The 20,536-nt window shown below is 47.5% G+C and overlaps 1 protein-coding gene across 2 annotated transcripts in view; it reads left to right on the top strand.

Moving 5' to 3' along the window:
* LOC144174787 (relaxin receptor 1-like) overlaps positions 1–20,536 on the top strand; it is a 164,702-nt gene that overhangs the window by 108,148 nt on the left and 36,018 nt on the right. For both annotated transcript variants that reach the window (XM_077703676.1, XM_077703677.1), the window contains exon 2: positions 8,949–9,104. In XM_077703676.1, the coding sequence (XP_077559802.1) occupies positions 8,949–9,104 (156 nt within the window). The remainder of the gene's footprint in view (positions 1–8,948; positions 9,105–20,536) is intronic.

Genomic DNA, 20,536 nt, shown 5'->3' with positions numbered 1-20,536 from the left:
AGATGTTTAACGGGGAGTTTTGAGCAGCAAACTAGGTGCCGGATAACGTAATTAGCTCAAAGATAATCAAAAGCGCACACCGCACACTCTCGCTCAAGCGCCCTGAGATCTTAAATGGGCAGGAACATTTCACCCACCTTAAAACGTGTGATCATGGCGACCTTCTTTTTAACAGCTGAATGAATGAATGGATGACCATTATTTAGGAAGAGGCCTAAGGACCTGGTGGGGGTTGGGGGGAAAAGGAAATGGGAAGACCCGCATTACAAATAACGATCACATGACGCTGTAATCGCTTAGAGTTTCTGTTCCAGTTAGCTGCAGGCACCGTTTCAGTGTTCACATAGGCACTGGTCGTTGACATGCGGAGCACTGTCACGAAGGTTTACACGGGTACAGTCGCGTGCACGAACACTTGAAAAAAAAAAAAAGGGTGGGAGTCAGTGAGCCACTATACAACTCTGTACAGACCACTTTGTACAGCAAAGTTTGCTACGCTTAAAAAAAAACAATCGCGTAGAGACCTCAGCGAACATTCGCCTAGGCAGCGTCCGTGCGTCGCTGGTCTATTACGGAAGGCGAGAATCAGGCCCGACTGGACGGCTCCGTCGTTCGTTCACCTCTGCTCGGCGGCACTGGTCAAGCTCAGAGGTTCACGACCTCGACGGGGCTTCCCGCGGTTGCGACCCAGGGCCGCGGCTCTGCGCTTTCTCCGCGACACCCGGAGTCACGCCGCGGGGGACCCACTCAATGCCAAAGCGCCGCCGACCGCCGCGTGCTCTCCGCCCACACGCCCACTGTCGTGAGACGCGGGGAGAGATCTCCTTTTGTCTCTGCCACTCACACGAGTACGCTGATGCGGCGCCTCTTCTCGCAGTGCAGCTCTAAAGGCGCGAGCACGGAAGATGCCCCCCGCCTCTTGTGGCTCCATCTCATTAGCGACTGCAGGCAATCTGGTCAGGTAAAGCAATTAGGGGTGGGGGGGTGGGGGACAAACACCGCAGTTGTCTGTGTATTCGGGAGGTCGTTAATTAAGCTCGGACTTAAGCATGGAGCAAACTTTTGAGTTCAATTTTAATCACAAGCGTTGCGTACGACATTCAGGAACTCCTCTCAGTCTATTAGTGGTCGCTGGCAGGTGTCGATGTGTGGGTTGGCGCTTTTCTCGGCACTGTTAAGGACACTTCGCGAAGGTCGGTTTGACTTCAATACTAGCTGTGGACGTAGATTGCAAATATAGTATAAAATTAATTGAAATTAAGTTGTGTTGTTAAGTATAATACGCTTGAAATGCTAATTACCCAGTGAAATTATTTTTCGTTTACGAAACGAACATCGCGAATTCGACCATTTTAAGTTCCATTGTCTTTGGTGGCCACTAAACCTCGCAGAATAGCGGGAACAAAATCTAAAGCTGCTCTCCATGAGCCCATTCGACTTCCTAGTTATCACGTCTACATTCCTGATATTTCCAAACCGACTTGTAAGAGGACATAGTGCAATATTTTCGGATGTAGACATTTGATGGGATACCCGTCTCTTTGGGCTGCAGCTTAAACATAGAAATGGTTAGATGGGGGCCGCATATGAAGTTGAATGGCGGAGGATATCCTTCGCGAGGCCTTTAGTCCACCCCAGTCGCTAGAATAGACTGTAGCTCTCCACTCAAAGCTAGGAAGAAATAATTAATATAGTAGTGGTTAATTAATAAGTATTTACAAACGTATATTTACTCCTATCAAAAGTTGACGACCCATTCAGCCTGAGCCCGCCAAAACGTGTGGGAAGCATTTTTAAATACTTTAACTTGACATTCAACGAGAACAAGAATCACCAAGGTTTTTACTGATCAGTCAAGCGCTTCATAAAATGCCCATCGCGTCAGTATATTCACTTAACGTATCGTGGGGTAGACTCGGATTAAATGCAGTTTTGATGGTAGCGTGAAGCTTTAGGCGAATCCAGAGCAACTCTTACTAGACTTCCTTCTTACAGAACCGCAAAATGAAACCTGCCGGATTTCGCCATAAGCTAAGTCACAGGATGCGTAATTTAGACATCCTGGTGATAGGGAGAAAAGGTATACCTTGCAAGTACCAAATCACCGGTGTACGCAGGACATGGTCTTTCTTTATGCCTTCGCTCACAACTACCCCAGGAGGGTTTGTTAAGGGCCGTCATTATTTCGCACCAGTACACCACCCAAAACATTTGACAGATCCCCACTTATGCTTCCCCTTTCTCACTCTATCTCCTCCCCGTACCACATAAAGCGGAAGAAATGTTCCTCAAATTGTCGCCGAGGTTTGTTGGAACCCTTTTTCAAAAACCGCGCCAACAGGAATAGCGGGAAATGTGTGCGGCGTCATAAAAAAAAACGCCGAATCATAGTTACTCCTGACGTTTACAGCACGCGTGAGCACACACGTCACGAAGAGCGCCCAGCGTCATCCAGGCTTGCGCGTGGCGCCCGCAAAAAATACCAAGAAAACAGTTCACGTGCGTCCGCGCCTCAAGGGGGGAGCACAAGGCAGCTCGCGCTACAGACGCCCAGTTCGCGAAGCTGGTTGCCGCCGGTTCTAGCGCGTGCTGACGCGTTCTGCTTTAGGAGAAATGTGAAAGACTGCGGACAAAATGATCTGGGCCCGCAAGTCATGCATGAGGAAGGCGACTATATAGATAGATATGACGATGACTACCTCGACCACAGTGAAAAGCAACGACGGAACTGGTAAATGAACAATTTCAAACCTAATGCAATGCGGGATGGTGTGTCCTTCAGTGCTCACATAGACAGAAATCCTGCCGCTTCGCTATGGTTCAAACCTTGCGCGAATTAGTTCAAGCTTCTCCAATCGTTTATAACTTCCAGGTTCCCTTAACATAATTATAGCAACATTCTTACCCCATTTGGTTAAGGCTCGCTAAGCAAGCCGGTTGGTGGCTGCCGGGCGTTGCGAGAAAAACACCACCGCCTCTCAGCATCACCCTTCTTTCCAAAAGTTCCTCCTGTTCGCCAGATTCCAGAACGAGACAAGCGAACGTCACACTTCGTTAAACGGCCAGGTCCGTCTAGACTTGTCCAAAGCCGTAAAGAAACATCCTTTTTCCTTCTTGCCTCCCTCTCCAGCCTTGTCTACGAAGCGGCCGACCAAGCTGTTGTTCCCGTAAACCGGCTCTGGCTAAGTCCTCCTAAGCGCGTAGCGCTGCCAATACTCAGGGAAAAAGAAGTCAGAAGCGATTTCCTAACGTGCGACCCGGGTTTCGTTACAAAGCGCTCACTCGAGTCCAGTGCTTCTTCGCAGGCGTGGCTGGACACGAGGCCTGTCGCAACCTCTAAACAACGAGTGACAGAATTCTGCGCGTACCGCTAATTCAGTACAGCACGGGGGATTCTCAAGCCATTGGCCAGTGGACTCGAGGTCGCGAGAACATTCGAGTCTCGAGTCACTCAGCCTTCTTTTTATTCATCGGCGTCGCCTCCGTCGTCTGCATCTTTGGAAGGCAATATCAAACAGCATCCTATAAGAGCATCGCGAGTGCACTTACTTCAGGTGGCAGGCGCCTGATTTAGTATCGCCAGAAGACAGCACAACGATGGGGGAAATAATTTACGCCTCGAAAGCAGTAACCTGTCCGCCAACCCTGAGTGCTATAGCAGCGCGGGATACAAGAAGTGGCAGGCCATCTTGAGGAGCGCCTTCCCGGTCGCTTTTGTCGTCTGCAGAGTGCTTGCCTACCCGGTGAAGACGATGTCGTCATTTCCATGGCAAGAAGTCTTAGCTGCGATTGAGAGAAGCACTTCACTTCTTGTAACGTCTTTGCTCTCTGTCCCTGTCCTCTTTTATCTTCTTGAACAAAGAAGCGGAATACTTGGAACTGGACAAGTTCTGGTCCAAAGAATTGTTTGCTGAACTCGCCACCTGTTATTCGCTTGCAAAAGCTCGTTGTCGCGTTTCTATAGTACATGGTTCGGGATTCTTTGGTTTCCTTAAGCGCCCTCTAGTAATCAGACGACAGCGTTTACGTGCTCGGCTCCATTGGCGCTGCGCGCAACTAGGGAAACAGGGAGTTCGGATGGGGACGGGCGGTGCTAAGTGAGATTAACAAAGCCCCGGGTCAGCGAGAAGCCCATCACGTCGGCCCGTCCCGAGCGCTTCTTGGGCTGCCGGTTCGGCGCCTGATGAAGAAATCTTTCAGCGCTGCTGCCGCGTCTCTGACGCGCGCAAAGCTAGTGGCTCGGCGTGGATGCTCCGCTGCGGGGTTGGCCTTGACGCCTCATTCATTCCTGCGTGGTTCCCCATATAAACGAGCAGAATGTGGTTGCGTGTGTGTGCACGGACACTTGATTGCGTGTGCATGTATGTATGTATGTATGTATGTATGCATGTTTGAATGTATGTATGTATGTATGTATGTATGTATGTATGTATGTATGTATGTATGTATGTATGTATGTATGTATGCATGTATGTATGTATGTATGTATGTATGTATGCATGCATGCATGCATGCATGTATGTATGTATGTATGTATGTATGTATGTATGTATGTATGTATGCATGTGCGTATGTATGTATGTATGTATGTATGTATGCATGCATGCATGTATGTATGTATGTATGTATGTATGTATGTATGTATGTATGTATGTATGTATGTATGTATTTATGTATGTATGTATGTATGTATGTATGTTTGAATGTATTACGCGGGGGCAGTTGCTTCGAAAGAAATACATTTTAAGGGATATATAGTAGATTGATTCCGACCGGTCGGTTATAACTCCTGTAATTTTTGCAGACATAGTCTGTCCATGTTTTAAGCGCCAATCACTTGTTTGTGGATCATTTTCGCGATTCAGTGAAAATCTCGCACAAGAGAACGAAAGTGTCGGTGCAGAAATCATCTTAACGTCCCAATGCAGTAAATTTCTTACTTATAATTTTTTATTTCTTCTTTTCAGCTCGCGATAGCAAATTCGACTTTGAGCGAGTGAAAAAAAGGCTGGGGAAGGCAAACACCTGTGTCGAACCGACACGAGGCACGTAACAGTAGAATAAGAGCTCACACGGTGGGAACACAAATATCTTACTTCAAAATTCCTTTCCCACGTGAGCCGTATCTTGACCGATTATTTTCAAAACCGCTTGTTTTCAGACCGCTTTCCAACTCTACACGCGTTATCACTCACCCATCTTCGAAGGCTTTGACCACGAGACAGACCCGACAGGTAAAAGCGCGCGCCGGGTCTTAGGGTCAAAATCGATGCGCGTGAAAAATGACAACCCTTCCCCCCAGCTCCCCACTCCCCCACCGACATGTTACGATTCTCTGGCTGTCAGGGTTTCTTCGCTGCAAATCCTTCGAGGCGGAACGAAGCGCGATTTTGCCGCACCGCTGGGCAGCCACTGGCCTGGCGCTCCGCTAAGTCAAAGAAGCGGCACCTCGCCGTTTCACGCAACTTGTTTCGAGAGCGTTTACGGCGCCGGCGGTTTCTTTGCCTCTGATCGGCAGAGCGCGTCGGCAAGAAAAAAAATAGCGGGAAAAGAAGTTAAAGGCCTCCCAATGCCTGCTGCGTGGACATCGCTGTCAGGATTGGCGGTGCGGCTTCGATAAGCTTCGGGCTCAATGGCAGGACACGAAAGTGCGAACAAGGGCAAGCGGTACTTGGGAGTAAAGGAGAAAAAAATAAGGACGGGAAGTATGTTTAGCAGCTTTAGCCAATGGATTGCGTATACCACTGCTGCTGCTCCATGGAGCGAGGGAGCTTTTTTTCTCGGATTGTGCCTTGCAGAATTAAATCAATCAAGTAGCCGAAGCTGGCTACGACTGCTCCCTCAATACTGTAACTCCGCTTGTTTTTCGTTGTAGTTTAAGCATTCGTTCATAATTTTTATCCGTATATTTAGTCATAAATAGCAAATATCTCACGACTCTGGAATATCTCACGACTCTGAAGGTACTGGAACGCTGAGTAATACAGTAGTTCCTATTTGTTCTCTGTCGGCCCCACTGCACACCACACATCGTATACAAGAGGCTAAAGCTGTTGAGATTACCTTGCCCGATTTTGGTTTTCCGTACCCCACCAAACCACCAAAGGGAATTAAATTAAATGTTTATGAGGGACACTCGAAGGATGCGCATTCGTCGACAGCGATCGTAAACCTTGCACCGATTAAATTAATATAGTCTGTGTGGTGTAACTAGCAGTAGCTTGTCTTTCTATTAATTCATTCTGCGAGTTTTCGCGCACGCCACCATAAGGTAGAGTTGTCCACCGCGAAAGGAAGACGTTATTTCGGAACTCCGAAGGAAGCATTTAGAACGTAGTAAGCGTGGTGAGCTTTTGAGTGTTACAGATAGAGCCACTAAATATGGTGGCTCTTGTTACGGATAATCCCTAGCTACAAGTGGTGATTCAATGTGTTTTTTGAGAGTACGGGCGGGCGAGCGAGGACAACGGCGATGTTCAGTAATCACACATGTGGACACGGGTACCGCTTATTTTAGCTGGCCGTTCATAACTAGGCGACTCTAGTCTTCAACTACATGCCCCTCCCGGTAAGCCCCCATTTCTGCTTCCAGGAATGATCAGCTCGAAGGAGGTGCGTCGACTTCGTCGTTCTTGGTTTTATAGAACCAGTGCAACGCACATTTAGTTTATATGAATTGTTTGGTTTAAGCGCCAAACACGACTTCAGAAAAAAATATTGATATCAATATTTGATATTGATATCAATACCGTCCTATCAATATATTCATCTTGAAGTCGTGCTTGGCATTTAAATCTAATTAATATGTAAGCATACCAACTAGCTCGTATCGACAGATTAATTAAGTACATTTCTGACACACATCAGCCTTTTTGCGGAGCAAAGGTTGCCCGCCTTCTTTTTTTCTCTCATGTGATTGCGAACTTGGTTGATTGACGACAGCTAATATAAGGTAACATATTTGAAGTTTGCTCTTACAAAGTTAATATAAAGGACATAAAAGCACAAAATCATTTATGAACCCTCAGTTTCAATTCCTGATGCTACTTTTTGTGCCAAGGGGCATATTATCGCAAATAAAAAGAAAAGAAGATTGCGAAAGAAACAAGGAGAACGCCACCAAAAAACAAGGAACGAGAGAAAAAAAACAATGTAATGTATAAGGGGAAGCCGCATTAAAAAACACATTAGAAAAACACAGCGAAATTGGGTTGGCTGTGTTTAACGTGTGCGGTGAACGATGAGTCCATGTTTTGGGTAAAAGTCCACGATGACAGCCAATAAAAGGTAAGAGATTTGGAATTTGCTGTCAGAAAGGTAATCAAAAGGACAAAGAAGCACAAGATCATATATGAACCCTCAGTCTCAATTCCTCATGCTACTTTTCGGATGGGCGATTAGTAGCACCTATGGTCGCAATAAGCAGTGCTAAAAACGGAATACCTCTGAAGTAGGGGTAAGAAAAGCGCTGTTTGCGTCTTCAACTTGCAACAATACCAAGAAAGAATTTAGTGGCAGTGAAAGAAGCCATTCTCTTATTTTCTTCAGTTTTTTTTTTCTGTTCGCGCTATTATTGACTGGGAAAGACGAGGTGAAACAGACAGCCTCACTCAGCTGACGGAGCATAACAAGGACCGGTCGACGGTGCTGTTCCGGTGTCGAAACCTCATCTGGAACCTGGCTTGGCCTCCCGAACTGCAACCTCTTTCAAAAGCGCGTTCTTTGAAAGAACGCAGAACGTGGTTGTAAGCGCCGCTAAACTTCGACTCACTTAAACCACGTGTTCGAAGCGCAAGAATTGCTGCTCGGTATCCCGAACAAAAAAGACACGCACGCGCTACCGACAAGCCCCCGTGCCCCGCTGCGCGCCGCATTGAGTGCCATTGACGTCCCCAGTAATGTCGAAAGACTAACGACGTCAAACTCAGTTGCGGGCTGCTTCTGCCGCTCATCGAAGCGACGTCCCACGCCCTCTGTGTTCGTGGGTAAGGCTTCTGTTTATAAACATTCGAGGGCAGAGCTATGTCGCCATTCTTCTGCAGGCTGCGTCCCTTCAAGCTTGTAAACTGCACACCACTAGTTTCTTGGAACGAGTCATTCTATTTTTAGGCACAGCCGTAATGCAGCCGTAGCAACTGAAGCCAAATCGCGTACTCCTTCCTGTTTGCGGACTTGAAATTGGACGCCGTGTTCTAAGAAAACGAGCGCTCGTTTACGTTCGGTTGTGCCCGAAGCCCACACATTTCCTTCCCTTGCGTCGTTTCCCTTCACTAGTAACAACAAGAAGAGGGTGACGGAGTAATACGCCTAAGGATTCCGTAACGAAAATTTCCGCCGCCGGAAGAGTTAAACGTGCCCAAGGCAGCAATTTTTACGGCGGCAGTAGAGCGAAAAGCAAGCTGTGCCCGACAGCTTTGTAAACTGCCATTACATTCCAACTTTAATGCGAAGCCAGCTACATCAGAAACGGAACAAAAAAAAAAGGCTCAAACTAAAACCTGGATAGGGCGAAGGATTAAAAGCACAGACCACAAACCTTTGGTAATTCTTCTAAGCAAATGTTTTTACAGCCTTTAAATAACATCGGTTAGTTGAAACCGAAACACCTGCAGCATTTCGTTGTTATCGGTTGTTTTATTTTCATCCTAACTGGAGATGTCCAACTAAAAAATCGACTCAAACAAAATTCCGAAGTCCAGAAGGTTTAAAGGGCGAAGAATTGTAAGCACAGACCACAATCTCTTGATAATTGTTCTCAGCAAACGTTTTGCGGGCGTCAAATACCATCTTTAAATACCTTAAATACCATCTCAGTTAATACCGAAACACCTACACCCCACGTATCCGTTATCGGGTGTTTCATTTTCGTCCACGCTGGAGATGTCCAAGATGAAGAAGGCGTTCCAGTTAAAATATTCTCTCTCTCTTTCTGTCTCTCTGTCTTGCAGTGTTGGACTCTGTACCGGAGGAGCTGGAGGCCGGCTCGAGCTGCCCCCCGGGCCAAGTGCCCTGCAACAACAGCAGCTTTTCTGCCTGCCTGCCGAGGGTGCTTCACTGCGATGGAATCGTGCACTGCAGAGAAGGCGAGGACGAAAGGGACTGTGGTGAGCTCTTCATTAGGGCGAAAACCTTGAATGCTGCTCCAGTGTCCGAAAAAACCTGAGTTGTTGTTGTTGTCGTCGCCGTACGGTAAACACAAAGCTCACGTTGTAAAAAGCAAATAAAGAGTATAATTTAGTTCGTAAGGGAATTGAGCCCTGGTCTCTAGAGTAGGTAGGAGTAGAGTGCGTTACCACCACGCTACTTCAGCACCTTTCGAGCGGAGGAAAGAGACAGCCTGGCGCGTGCGGCGCTGGAGTCATATCGTGTGACAGGAGAACGTGACAGCCCGTGAGTGGAATAGGTGCCCCAAGCGGCCGAGCACTCTTGATTGCGGAGAAGCTGTGACGTGAAGTGTCGCCAGTCTGCCTGTTGAAGTAATTCGCGCTGAAAGACTAAAAAGCGGAGGTGAAGGAAGAAATGCCAGCACGAGGTAGCGGTAAAGGCGTACAGTAAACTCCCGTTAAGATGAGCTTGGAGGGACACTGGAAATTTGTTCGTATTGTCAGAAGTTCGTCTTATGCGGACATTTTTGGCCTTGTGCACGTTACTAGAGAGCAAAAGTTTTGTTAGTCTTAACGAGAATCAATCAATCAATCAATCAATCAATCAATCAATCAATCAATCAATCAATAAATCAATCAATCAATCAATCAATCAATCAATCAATCAATCAATCAATCGATCGATCGATCGATCGATCAATCAATCAATCAATCAATCAATCAAATGTGTTTTTTTATTTTCACCTGTACAGTACTAAGGGAAAAAATTCAACTGTATTTGATAAAAAATACACCCTACAAAAAATACCGCCTGCAGTTGTAGATAAGTATCGCCAGCGGAAGCCAGCATGCTTTCGCCTTCAAGGTGCGTAAGCAGACGGAAATGCTCCGAGGATTTTTTTTTTTAAAGTAATGCAAACTATTCCTTACGGTTGTCTTGTTCCGCACATAAGGCGCGGGGGGGCGCCTAGCCCACACCATGTATGAAACGAGTCGCTAGAGTAACAACGGGCGATGCTGGAGAACACAGGAGCGTGCACGCCGGGGTCGAAGATATGAAGAGTCGGCATCTGGTGTATTCGCGTGGTAGGAGTGGCCAGTGACTCGATAGCAAAGCCATACCACGTTGTCGGGTTTCGCTTTAAAACAGGCCAAATTCTGATCCCTACGGGCAAACCAAACAACACTTTGGCTGCCACAAGCACCACTGTTGTTCACCTGCTTAATGAAAAAAAAAAATCTGTACAGAATTATAACAATCAAATGCGTTAATTTGAGCCTGGCTGCAGCCATCTCACCGGTCTTAGCAAACTATTCTGACCTACACTTTGGAAAGACTCACAGCGTTGTACATAGATTTGATATTTTTGGGTGGCTCACTGTATTCACCGTCGTAAATTCCTTTTGGATACAATTGCGTAATCCCAAAGGGTTCCGCTGCCAATTCTTTCGATGCTACCCTGTCCAGGCGCGCTCCTGGGAATGTGGCCGCGCTGTTGTAAGTGGGCAGGCACGCTGTTATGCACGCACAGTCGTGAAGCCGCTCGTATCGTTTCGCAGAGGCATTGTATTGGGATGCCGCACCCCTTTGCTGCTGCCAGAAGACGACTCTTCGGATTCTTTATTAAGGGATAGCCTCATATGCTTTGTCACGGGCGGGGGCACCTATATAGCGCACTCGTGCTAAAACCCTGCGCACAACTACCAAATCTTGACGCGATGCAAATCGTAAACATGCGGTTGCGGACGAATCTCAGCAGACCGTTGTTGCCGCTGTGAGCCTTACCTTCGTTACTGCGCAGCTGCCAAGCCTTTCTTGTATTTCGATATCGCTGCCTTTTCGGATGTGTCCTTCACGAACGCAAAGCAGCTGAAATGAACTGCGATCGTTGTAACTGTGATTGCGCAAGTTTTTTTTTCCTGAGAATGCGTGCCTCACGAGCAAAATAAAGTGAACGACTAACCTAAATGTGCATCATAGTTTTCCCTTCAGCGTAAACAGCTTTGCACCAGACATACTCTAGTTTATGCTGAATTTTGGAGCTAATAAACGAGATTCGTGTCATCAGAAAGTCTGTTTTATGGAAGGAAGTCTCGCGCACCGTGGTAGCGTAGGGGAAACAAACAAGCAAACAAACACACAAACGTACATACACCCCAATTGCTCTATGCCGCACCGAGGGAGCACGCCGTTAATCTTTTAGCAGCACGTTTACTGGCACTACTCACGTAGCTATAAATTGCGACGAGTGTAAGAGACGTTTGTTGCAGGGAACGGTGCCCCCAAAAGAGCATAAACTCGAAAGAAGCGCCATATCGCTCCCTGCGTGGCTCCTCGAGGAGAAAGGTGACAGAAAGCGCGCAACACGGCATCCGTACAACCCCAACGTTAGCGCCTGCCTGGCTAGAGGAAAGAACGCTCGACTGCGCCGAGCAACGACCCGACGCTTTTGTCGCTGGTTTGGTGCTATAGCAAGGAAAACATCGCTGCCCTGTTCGTGTCGCGTCTGGCTGAGCCGGTGTCCCGCGAGGCAGGAACTTGGAACGGTCTCTGATTAAACGGCGCCCCGTAGCGCAAGTCCGTTTCAACGACTGACGGGACGGGCGGCCGATTCTCCCACTGTAGAGAGAACCACCGGCAATAAAGGCCGGTAGGTTGCACTTCACACGCCTTCGGAAAGCCACCGCGCTTGTTACGTACCCCTGGGATTCGTGTTAAGAAAAAATTGGCCGCGTATCTGCTCCTTTCGTTGCAAATGCCGTCAAAAGACGATAGTCTTTATCGGCTTTTGCGAAGTAAATGCCTCCTTTCGCTTTCCGGCTCACCTCTCATGTTCCTCTTGCGTCGCGCTCCTCCCGAGGTAAAGACGCCAAAGGTTTGCTTAAATCAAAATTTCCCGCGTTCCAGTGCTCCAAACCCGGGTGTCGATGCGAACGCTGCCGTACGGCGAAGACGCGCGTTAATCGAGGCGGCCTACTTCAACGTTTATAGAACCGCGTTTCCCTACTCCACGTGCGTTGCAAGCAGAACGCGTAACCTATCTAGTGGAACCTTGCGTAACTGTTGTCGGTTGATTTCTTAAAATGGCGCCAGAAGCTATAGTGGCGCGGGCGACAGCAGGCGACGGCGGAGTGAATTCTTTTTCTGCAGTTGATGAAGTATTTAATTTCGCAAAAGTCAAGCCTGTTTGATTTTTTTTATAAAGGAACACTGCAAATATCACTTCTGTATTGATTTGTTGTCTCATATTTCCGTAATGTCTTGTTCTTCTTCAACAATGTTGACAAGTATGAAAATTACACCGGACACAGACGGGTTGATTTAGCTGTGACTATATAAGACAATTGCGCAGGCATTGTTTTGCTTTGGCCGGGTGGCTGAATTGAGTCACAGACAGACAGACAGACGGACAGACAGACAGACAGACAGATATACAGGCAGACCAAAATTTCTGGGTTTAAGTAGCTCAAGAAAGATTATCGTCCTTAAAAATGCTCTAAGGAGGTCCCCTCAAGGGTCGTTCGAGATGTCCTCAATCACGTAAACTGTACTTGTTATGAACGATCGTTAATTTGTACAGTTTGTAATGAAGTAAGCGTGTTGGGTATGACTAAACCGCCGTTCCGCGCGTCTTCCGAGCACCAATCCTTCGTATGAGCACGTGCAAAGAATGTCAGTCCCTCTACGAAAAGGAACGTCGCTTTCAAATCGAAATAAAAACACATTTGTGCCCCAATAAGCATGCGTAGTAGTGGGTAATAAGTGTGTTTTAATGGTACAAGGGCAACTAAGGCCATAAAGCCCCCGAGGAAAGGAGGACAAATAAAATTTTCATACTTGCACAGAATTTTTGTTGAGAGAGAGAAAACATTTTATTCAGCAGCTCCTTAGGTCAGAGGATACTCGTGGCCGCAGGCATGAGCCGAGCGGCGACGTCGGTAGCTCGGGTGACCAGGGTGGTTTGCACGCCTGGGTCCGGGCTACGCAGTGCCTCCTCCCACTGCTCCTCGGAGGTGATTAGGGGAAAGCTATTTTGAGGGCAGGCCCACATTATGTGAGGTAGATTGGCTGGGGCGCCGCATAGGGGGCAATCAGGTGTGGGGTATATTGACGGGTGAAAGTGCGTTAGCCTTGCGGGGTTTGGGAAGGCGTTTGTTTGTAGGAGGCGCCAGATGTGTGCTTGCTCGTTAGTTAGGTTTTTTTCAGCCGGAGGGTAGACCCGGCGGCAGAGGCGGTAATGTTGCGTGATTTCATTGTAAGACACTAGTCTGTCCCTTGCAGATCTGGCTCCGTGATTTGGATACAGGCTAGCTCCCGCCCGGATGGTGAGGCCTCGGGCCATTTCGTGAGCTGCCTCGTTTCCTTCGAAGCCAGAGTGCGCCGGTGTCCAGACCAGTTCTACGGGGGACAAGGGGGGATTTCGGTTCAAAATTTTGAGTGCTGCTTTGGAGATTAAGCCGGCAGCGAAATTTTGAATTGCGGTTTTAGAATCAGAGATTATTGTGGTCGGGGTGGGTTGTAGTGAAAGTGCTATGGCTATCGCCGCCTCTTCCGCTGTCTCAGGACTGAGGGTCTTGACAGTTGCGGTATCTAAAGGGGACCCCTCGGCGTTTACTGCGGCGATCGCGTAGGCCTCGTGGTGTCTATACTCAGCTGCATCAACATACACGACGTTGGGTTTGCTTTCAAATTTTCTCTGAAGAGCTCGAGCTCTTTTTTCCCTTCGCTCTACGTGGTGTAGGGGATGCATGTTTCTTGGGGTTGGCCTAATGATCAGGTTTGCGTGCGTGTCATGCGGTATCGGGAGTGCGCCAGTTTGTTTAGCAGGATGTTTGATACCTAAATTATGCAGGATGTGTACTCCTGTAGGGGTTTTGGATAATCGGCCATATTGATTTAACAAGTGGGCTTCAATAAGTTCTTCGGCTTTATTGTAAACTCCTAGTCCCTCGAGTCTGGCTGTGGAGGTGCACAGGGGCAGGTGCAATGCGGATTTATATATTTTTCTGATTAACTGGTTCACTTTGTTCAGTTCTGCAGTGCTTGGGTTTAGATATGGTAAAGAATAATTTATTCTACTGATGACAAATGCTTGTACCAGCCTGATCCTCTCATCTTCTTTTAAACCTTTGCGTCTGTTTGAAATTCGGCGAATCAGACCGATTGTTTGGTTGATATGTCTCTCGATTGCCTGGAGGAATTTAGTGTTTACCCTGTTGTTCTGAATTTGGAGGCCCAGGATTTTTAGTGATGAGACCTCTGGAATGCGATTGTCGTTAATGTGTATTTTAATGTCGGGGTGTTGCTGTTTACTTCGTTTAGGGGGGATTAGAAGGAGTTCAGACTTATTTGGTGAACATGATAATCCTGCCTTCTCTGCTTCTTCTATTACCACCTGTGAGGCCTTCTGCAGAGTCTCCTCTATGTATGCGTCACTACCACCGCTCATCCACAGAGTGATATCGTCTGCATATAGACTAAATTTCAGGTCAGGGATCAGGCTTAGCTTTTTGGGAATGTTTAATATTGCCAGGTTAAAGAGGAGCGGGGAGAGCACTGCCCCTTGCGGTGTGCCCTTGTCTGAAAGTAAAATAGTGTTCGAGGTGACACTTCCTATGTTAAGTACTGCAGTTCTGTCTGTAAGAAAGTTCCTGATGTAGTTGTATGTGCAAGTTCCTGGGTTAGTTGATTCTAGCCCTTCCATGATGGCAGCGTGGGTGACATTGTCGAAAGCCTTGGCAAGATCTAGTGCCAGGATTGCCGCCGTGTCTAGGCTATCTGAAGGGGTTATAATGTCATGAGATAGCTGGAGCAGAATATCTTGCGTAGACAGTCCGGCCCTGAAGCCTATCATTGTGTGCGGGAGCTGCTGTGTATCTTGTATGTGCTGTGTCAGTCTTGCTAGGATGATATGTTCCATTAGCTTTCCCAAGCATGAGGTTAACGAGATCGGTCTTAGGTGTTCGAGAGTTAAGGGTTTGCCCGGTTTCGGAATAAATACAACTTTCGCGTGTTTCCATGCCTGAGGGATGACGCCTTCTTTCCAACACTGATTGAAAAACTTCGTGATGTTACTAATCGACTCGTCATCTAGGTTTTTCAACATCTTGTTGGTTATTTGGTCTGGGCCAGGGGCGGACCCTGAGCGAAGTTTAATTATTCCCGCACGCACCTCTGCCTCCGTTATCTCCCTGTCCATCAGAGGATTTGGTAGCCCGCTATACTGGGGGAGGGATTTTGGAGTTCCAGAGGAGAGGTAGGTTCTTCTGACCTGTTCTATCAAGTCTCCGTCAGTGCCTGGGAAAGCCTGGATTATTTTAGTCAGCCTGTGTCTTTGGTCAGTTTTGCTGTGATCTGGGTCAAGGAGATGTCTGAGGAGCTGCCATGTTTTTCTCATGCTCATGTTTCCTTTCATTTGATCGCAAATTTGGTCCCATTGATCTTGAAATAAGCGCGATGAATGCCTTTCTATGTCTTTATGAAGTTTAGATAGTCTAATTTTGAGTTTTCGGTTGCTTTTGTTTTTTAGCCATCTTCTTTGTATGCTTTTGTAGGCTTCCCACAGATGGTTAAGGTGTGGGTCGACAGCTTCAGATGGTATTTCCAGATCCAGGTTTCTTGTGGCGGCTTTTACATCTTTCAAAAGCTGTTCGACCCATTGATCTATGCCTGTTAAATTCTCCAAGCTATTTGGTTCATCGCTCGACTCGCGGATCTTTCGGAAGTCGTCCCAGTTTGTGAGAGTTTTCTGCCTAGGAACGTGTGTGATTTTATGTGTTAGCGTCAGTACAGTCTGTATTATATAGTGGTCGCTACCGAGAGATGTGTCTGTCACATTCCAAGTGGCTTTCCTTATGTGTAATGTGAATGTGAGGTCAGGGGTGGAATCTCTCTGTACACTATTGCCGATTCTGGTTGGCGTGTTAACTTCTGTTTCTAGCGTGAGGTGATGTATTTGTGCCTGATTCCAGAGGTCTCGTCCTTTAGGGTTGCACGTTGGGTACCCCCATGCCGTGTGATGTGCATTAAAGTCCCCCACTACGATGAGAGCATGAGGTCCAGCTTCTTTACGCGCTAGTGAAAATAAGAGATTAAATTTATGGTCTGTAGCTTTCGGAGCACTGTATAAGTTGAGTATGAAGAGTTTGGTTTCTCCTCTGTTTTTCGGTAGGATTGTTATAAAGTCATGGGGAATTTTTACGCTGTCGAATTGGGTTCTATGGGCGGGTAGATTTCTGTTCACCAAGACTGCCGTTTTGGGATCATCAGTGTTTTGGAAGGCTTTGTAGCCTGGCAACTTCACTACTGTGCCTGTTTCCTGTAGTGCTATTATTTCAGGAGGAGTTTCTAGGCTTTGTATATGCAATTGTAAACTACCCCTTTTCCGTTTAAATCCTCGGCAATTCCACTGCCAGACTCGCACGGTGCCGAGTTCTCTTTTAGAATTGTTGGCCATACTGGTTATCTATTTGGGGTGCCTGCGCTGCGGGGTTGCTTACTGTGTTTAAAAAACCCTGCATACAAGTGTGCAGGTCTCCTCGGAGGGATTCTACGGCAGCTTGCAAGGTTCCCATATTGTTATGTAATGTGCAGTAGTTTTTCTGTATTTCCTTCAACTCGCTATGGAACTCTGTTATGTGTTTCCTAGTCCATGAGGCGTTGCCTTCTAATATGGTGAACCTCCTTTCATGGTCACTTAGCTGGGCTACTTCGGTATTCTCTGTCGCTGAGACTGTTTCAGTGGTTGCTCGCTTCTTAGCAGCCGGCGGAGCCGACCCTGATTCGTCGTGTTGTAAATTTTCAATTTGACTTCGGAGTGTTCTGTTCTCTTGTCTTAAGGCCTGGTTTTCCTGCCTGAGCAGCATGATTTCGGCTCTGATGCTAGCTAGTTCTTTCGCTAGATCGGGGGGTAATGGGGGTGGATTTTGTGGAGTTGAGGAGCAGCGAGAGGAAGCACCGGCAAAGCTTACCGACTTGTCGCCGCCCGGCTGCTTGTCTTGGGTTGCTTCCGGGGCCGTGCTCTTGGCAGAGGTGGATCTTCCCCGTTCTGCTTGCGGGATTCTCTGCCGATTAGCTGAGGGGGATCTTGACTGGTGTCGAGACTGGGACTTGGACCAGCTTCTTCTTGACTGGTGGCGGGTTTGTGATTTAGACGAGTTTCTTCTTCTCTCGGTGGGAGTGTTTGATCGTTCTCTTCTTTCGAGGAGGGCTGGTCCGGTACGGGGGTCTTGTGCGCCAAAGGTGTCCGTCTTTCCCTCTGCGACGGCTTGAGCGTATGTTTGCTGTTTTGGTCGCGGCTGGAATCTCCTGGGACAGTCGGCGGAACCCGTGATGTGCTGTCCTTCGCACACCACACACTTGGGAACATAGTTATGTCGTTCTACAGGGTCAGCTGATCCACACTTGGAACATCTGGCAGTGAGCGTTGAATTTGGGCACACATCTTGACGGTGCCCAGGCTGCCAGCACGCGATGCATGCTTCTGTCTTGCGTCTGAATGGCTTACACCGGTACGTGGCAGCCCGGTATCTGATCCAAAAGGGGACCTTGGTGCCGTGAAAAAGGATTTGTGCGTTGTTGGAGCTTCCGAGACGCCTAGCTTCCAAGATCTGCAAGTCAGGGTTGTATTCTAGTATGCTGCTGGTAATTTCTTCCGGTGTGTCCTCTTCGGGGATGTTAAAAATGACGCCCATGGCCGTGTTTGCTGGCGCGGAGACATGCGTGGCCATCTCATAGGATTTGTTCTTGACAGTGAGCGACTGGATAGCAGCGTATTTCTGGGCTCGTTCTTCTGATGGGGTGCTGATTAGGAGATAATTAGAAATATGGTGGACCCGAATTTGGTCAGTCGGGTTTCGGGGGACGTTGGCTGCTTGAAAGATAGCATCGGCAAGAGAAGCTTGGGCCACCAACTTGAGGTTTAGTCCTCCTCTGGGCCGTAGGACCACCTTGATATCGGCCTCCGGCAGTTGTGTCATCGGTGGGCTTCGACGAGCCGGTCGGCTCTTGCGGGGTTGTTGAGCGCGCTGTTCGTTCAGCGGAAGCGAGTTCTGTAGTGCGGTTTTCGCTTCGTTGAAGGCGCGTTGTCGCCTGCGTATTTGGGCCCAGTTTGCATCGTCGAGTTCGCTAGGGTGAATCTCTTCGCCCTCCACGGTGACTTCCATGACGGCCATTGTGAGCTAGGCCCATTCGCTAAGCCTAGCTCCGGCGTGGTCGGTGAAGACTGCGGGTTTTCGCCAAGGAAATGCAAGAAATATCCGAAGAAACTTGCCCAGGTGAATCCTCTAAGGTTCCGACGCCGATGAATAGCAGATTTGAGGGTCCGGGCGAGGAATTTCGCCGCACGAGGCGAAAAAAACACAGAGCCCAAGCGAGGCACTTTCGAACACCCCAGTTTCGTCGAAGCTTCCAGTACTTTCGAGGAGGTGCGCGTGGCCTTGCCAGCTCTAAAGAGCCAATTTTTGTTGAAAGCTGTAGTGCAATATGGTTTAAAGTGCCCGCGTTTGAGAATGAGAGTTGCGTTTTCATCCCCAACGGTCTCCAGTGATGATTCCATTTTTATGTTTGCAAGGCTGTCGATTACCGCAGCGCCTTCTTCAGATACGCGCTACCTTATACAATGCTGCTTGCGATTCCCAGATATTTCGAAGTAGACGGCTCTCACTGCCTCGCTTTGTGGAACCTGCTTTTAGTGCCTTGCTCGCTGTCCGACATTTTTAAATTGGCATTCCAGCCTATTGGCCTATATATTTAAAATTTAAATCGCACATTGACTCCGCGACTCAGAGGCTAGATAAAATGAAGCATTTTTAACATTTCGCTGACGGTTATGAAAAGGAGGTTAAGCGTGTTTCCGCGACTACCCCAATATCTCTAGTGTGTTAAGTTGTCGACGTGTTTTAGGGGGAAGCCCCTCAGGGGTTGGGCTGTTGGCGTCTCTTCTCATCGTTGTCGTCGTAACCGTCTTCTCATGTAGTCTCCACGGTGGTAAAACACCGGGACACTCGCTTACGCCTCACGCTAGAACGCTTCGTAACGCGCGCTAACAAAAACAAAAACAAAAACAAAAACAAAAACAAAAACAAAAACAAAAACAAAAACAAAACAAAAACAAAAACAAAAACATCGGGACACTTGTTTGCGCCTCACGCTAGAACGCTTCGTAACGCGCGCTAACAAAACAAAAACAAAAACAAAAACAAAAACATCGGGGCACTTGTTTGCGCCTCACGCTAGAACGCATCGTGCTTCAACGACACGAGAATTTTACAGCAGACATGCATACCTCCACCCGCGAACGGTTTCATCTCAGTTGACAAAAACACAAAGGCGCCAAGAATACACTTATATACACTGCGTGCTTCGCCCCACCCCGGGTTTCATGTTAGTGATGATGGCAAGAATTTTTTTTTCTTTTCACTTAGGAGTACGCATACAAAAGAATGCACTAAAAATTCAGCTCAAAAGAATGGCCGCATAAAACGAGCGATTTTCACCGGGTGTCGACACGGTAAACTGCATGACGTGCAAACAACTTAAAGCAGCCTTAGCAGTGACCCTTTCATATACCAATCGAATATCCCTTCTTTCAATTCGGCTCGTGTAAATAGAATTAATTACCTACACCATTTTATTAAACCGCTCGAACGAACAACCCGTATATAAGCAAACCATTTAAGCCCGGCTCAGACACGGATAAATTTCAGGAGCCGCGAACAACGTTCAGAAGCCTTAGCAAAGAACATTTTCTTTCGAAAGCCTCCTCTGTGAGCCATCTTACTCGAAAACATCCACAGAGCCACCGTACCGTCGCGACCATTTCACCGGCTTCCGAGATGCCTCTAAACTTCGAAGATAGGATATCCTGCGGGGTGAAGCTCTGATTGGTTGATTGCGCTTTTGACTTCGGATGTCTGCCGAACAGATCCCATTCGAGGGATACAATGCCTTGCATTTTGGAAGAATGAGCCCTTCGTTGAGTCAGAAACGCCGGGGTTGGCGAAAAAGAGGAATAATAAGAGAAAGCGTGGAGAGGGAGCATACGTTCAGTGTGATACCAAATTTTCGGACTGCGCTACTTCCGGAGGGGAAAACAAGATTTAGTGGTGTTTTCTGTCTTTATTTATTCCCGCTAGCTTTAATTTTCTCCGTGGCGGGAAGAACTTCTAAACCTCTCAGCTTTCTGAGAACAAGTGCTTCTAAAGACTGAGTTGCTTTCTTTCAACGGGTTAATTTGGAGCGCGATAAGTCACATTTTTGTATTTTGCCTACACAACAAAACTTAGGGGAGGTAACACAACTCGAAGTGAGGCCCAGAGAAACTGATGGTGCGCACTAATTTATGGGCTCAGAATGGTTCTTTTTTTTCCCTGTAACTAAGATGTTTTTTTTTTTTTATCTATGCAACAGTCTGGACCCTACAATGAACCCG

This window comes from Haemaphysalis longicornis, unplaced genomic scaffold (assembly GCF_048455015.1).
Source record: "Haemaphysalis longicornis isolate Haplotype H1 unplaced genomic scaffold, Haemaphysalis longicornis Haplotype H1 scaffold_3, whole genome shotgun sequence".
NCBI lineage: Eukaryota > Metazoa > Arthropoda > Arachnida > Ixodida > Ixodidae > Haemaphysalis > Haemaphysalis longicornis.
Note: the sequence above shows the minus strand (reverse complement) of the source record. Positions and strands in the feature narration are given on the sequence as shown.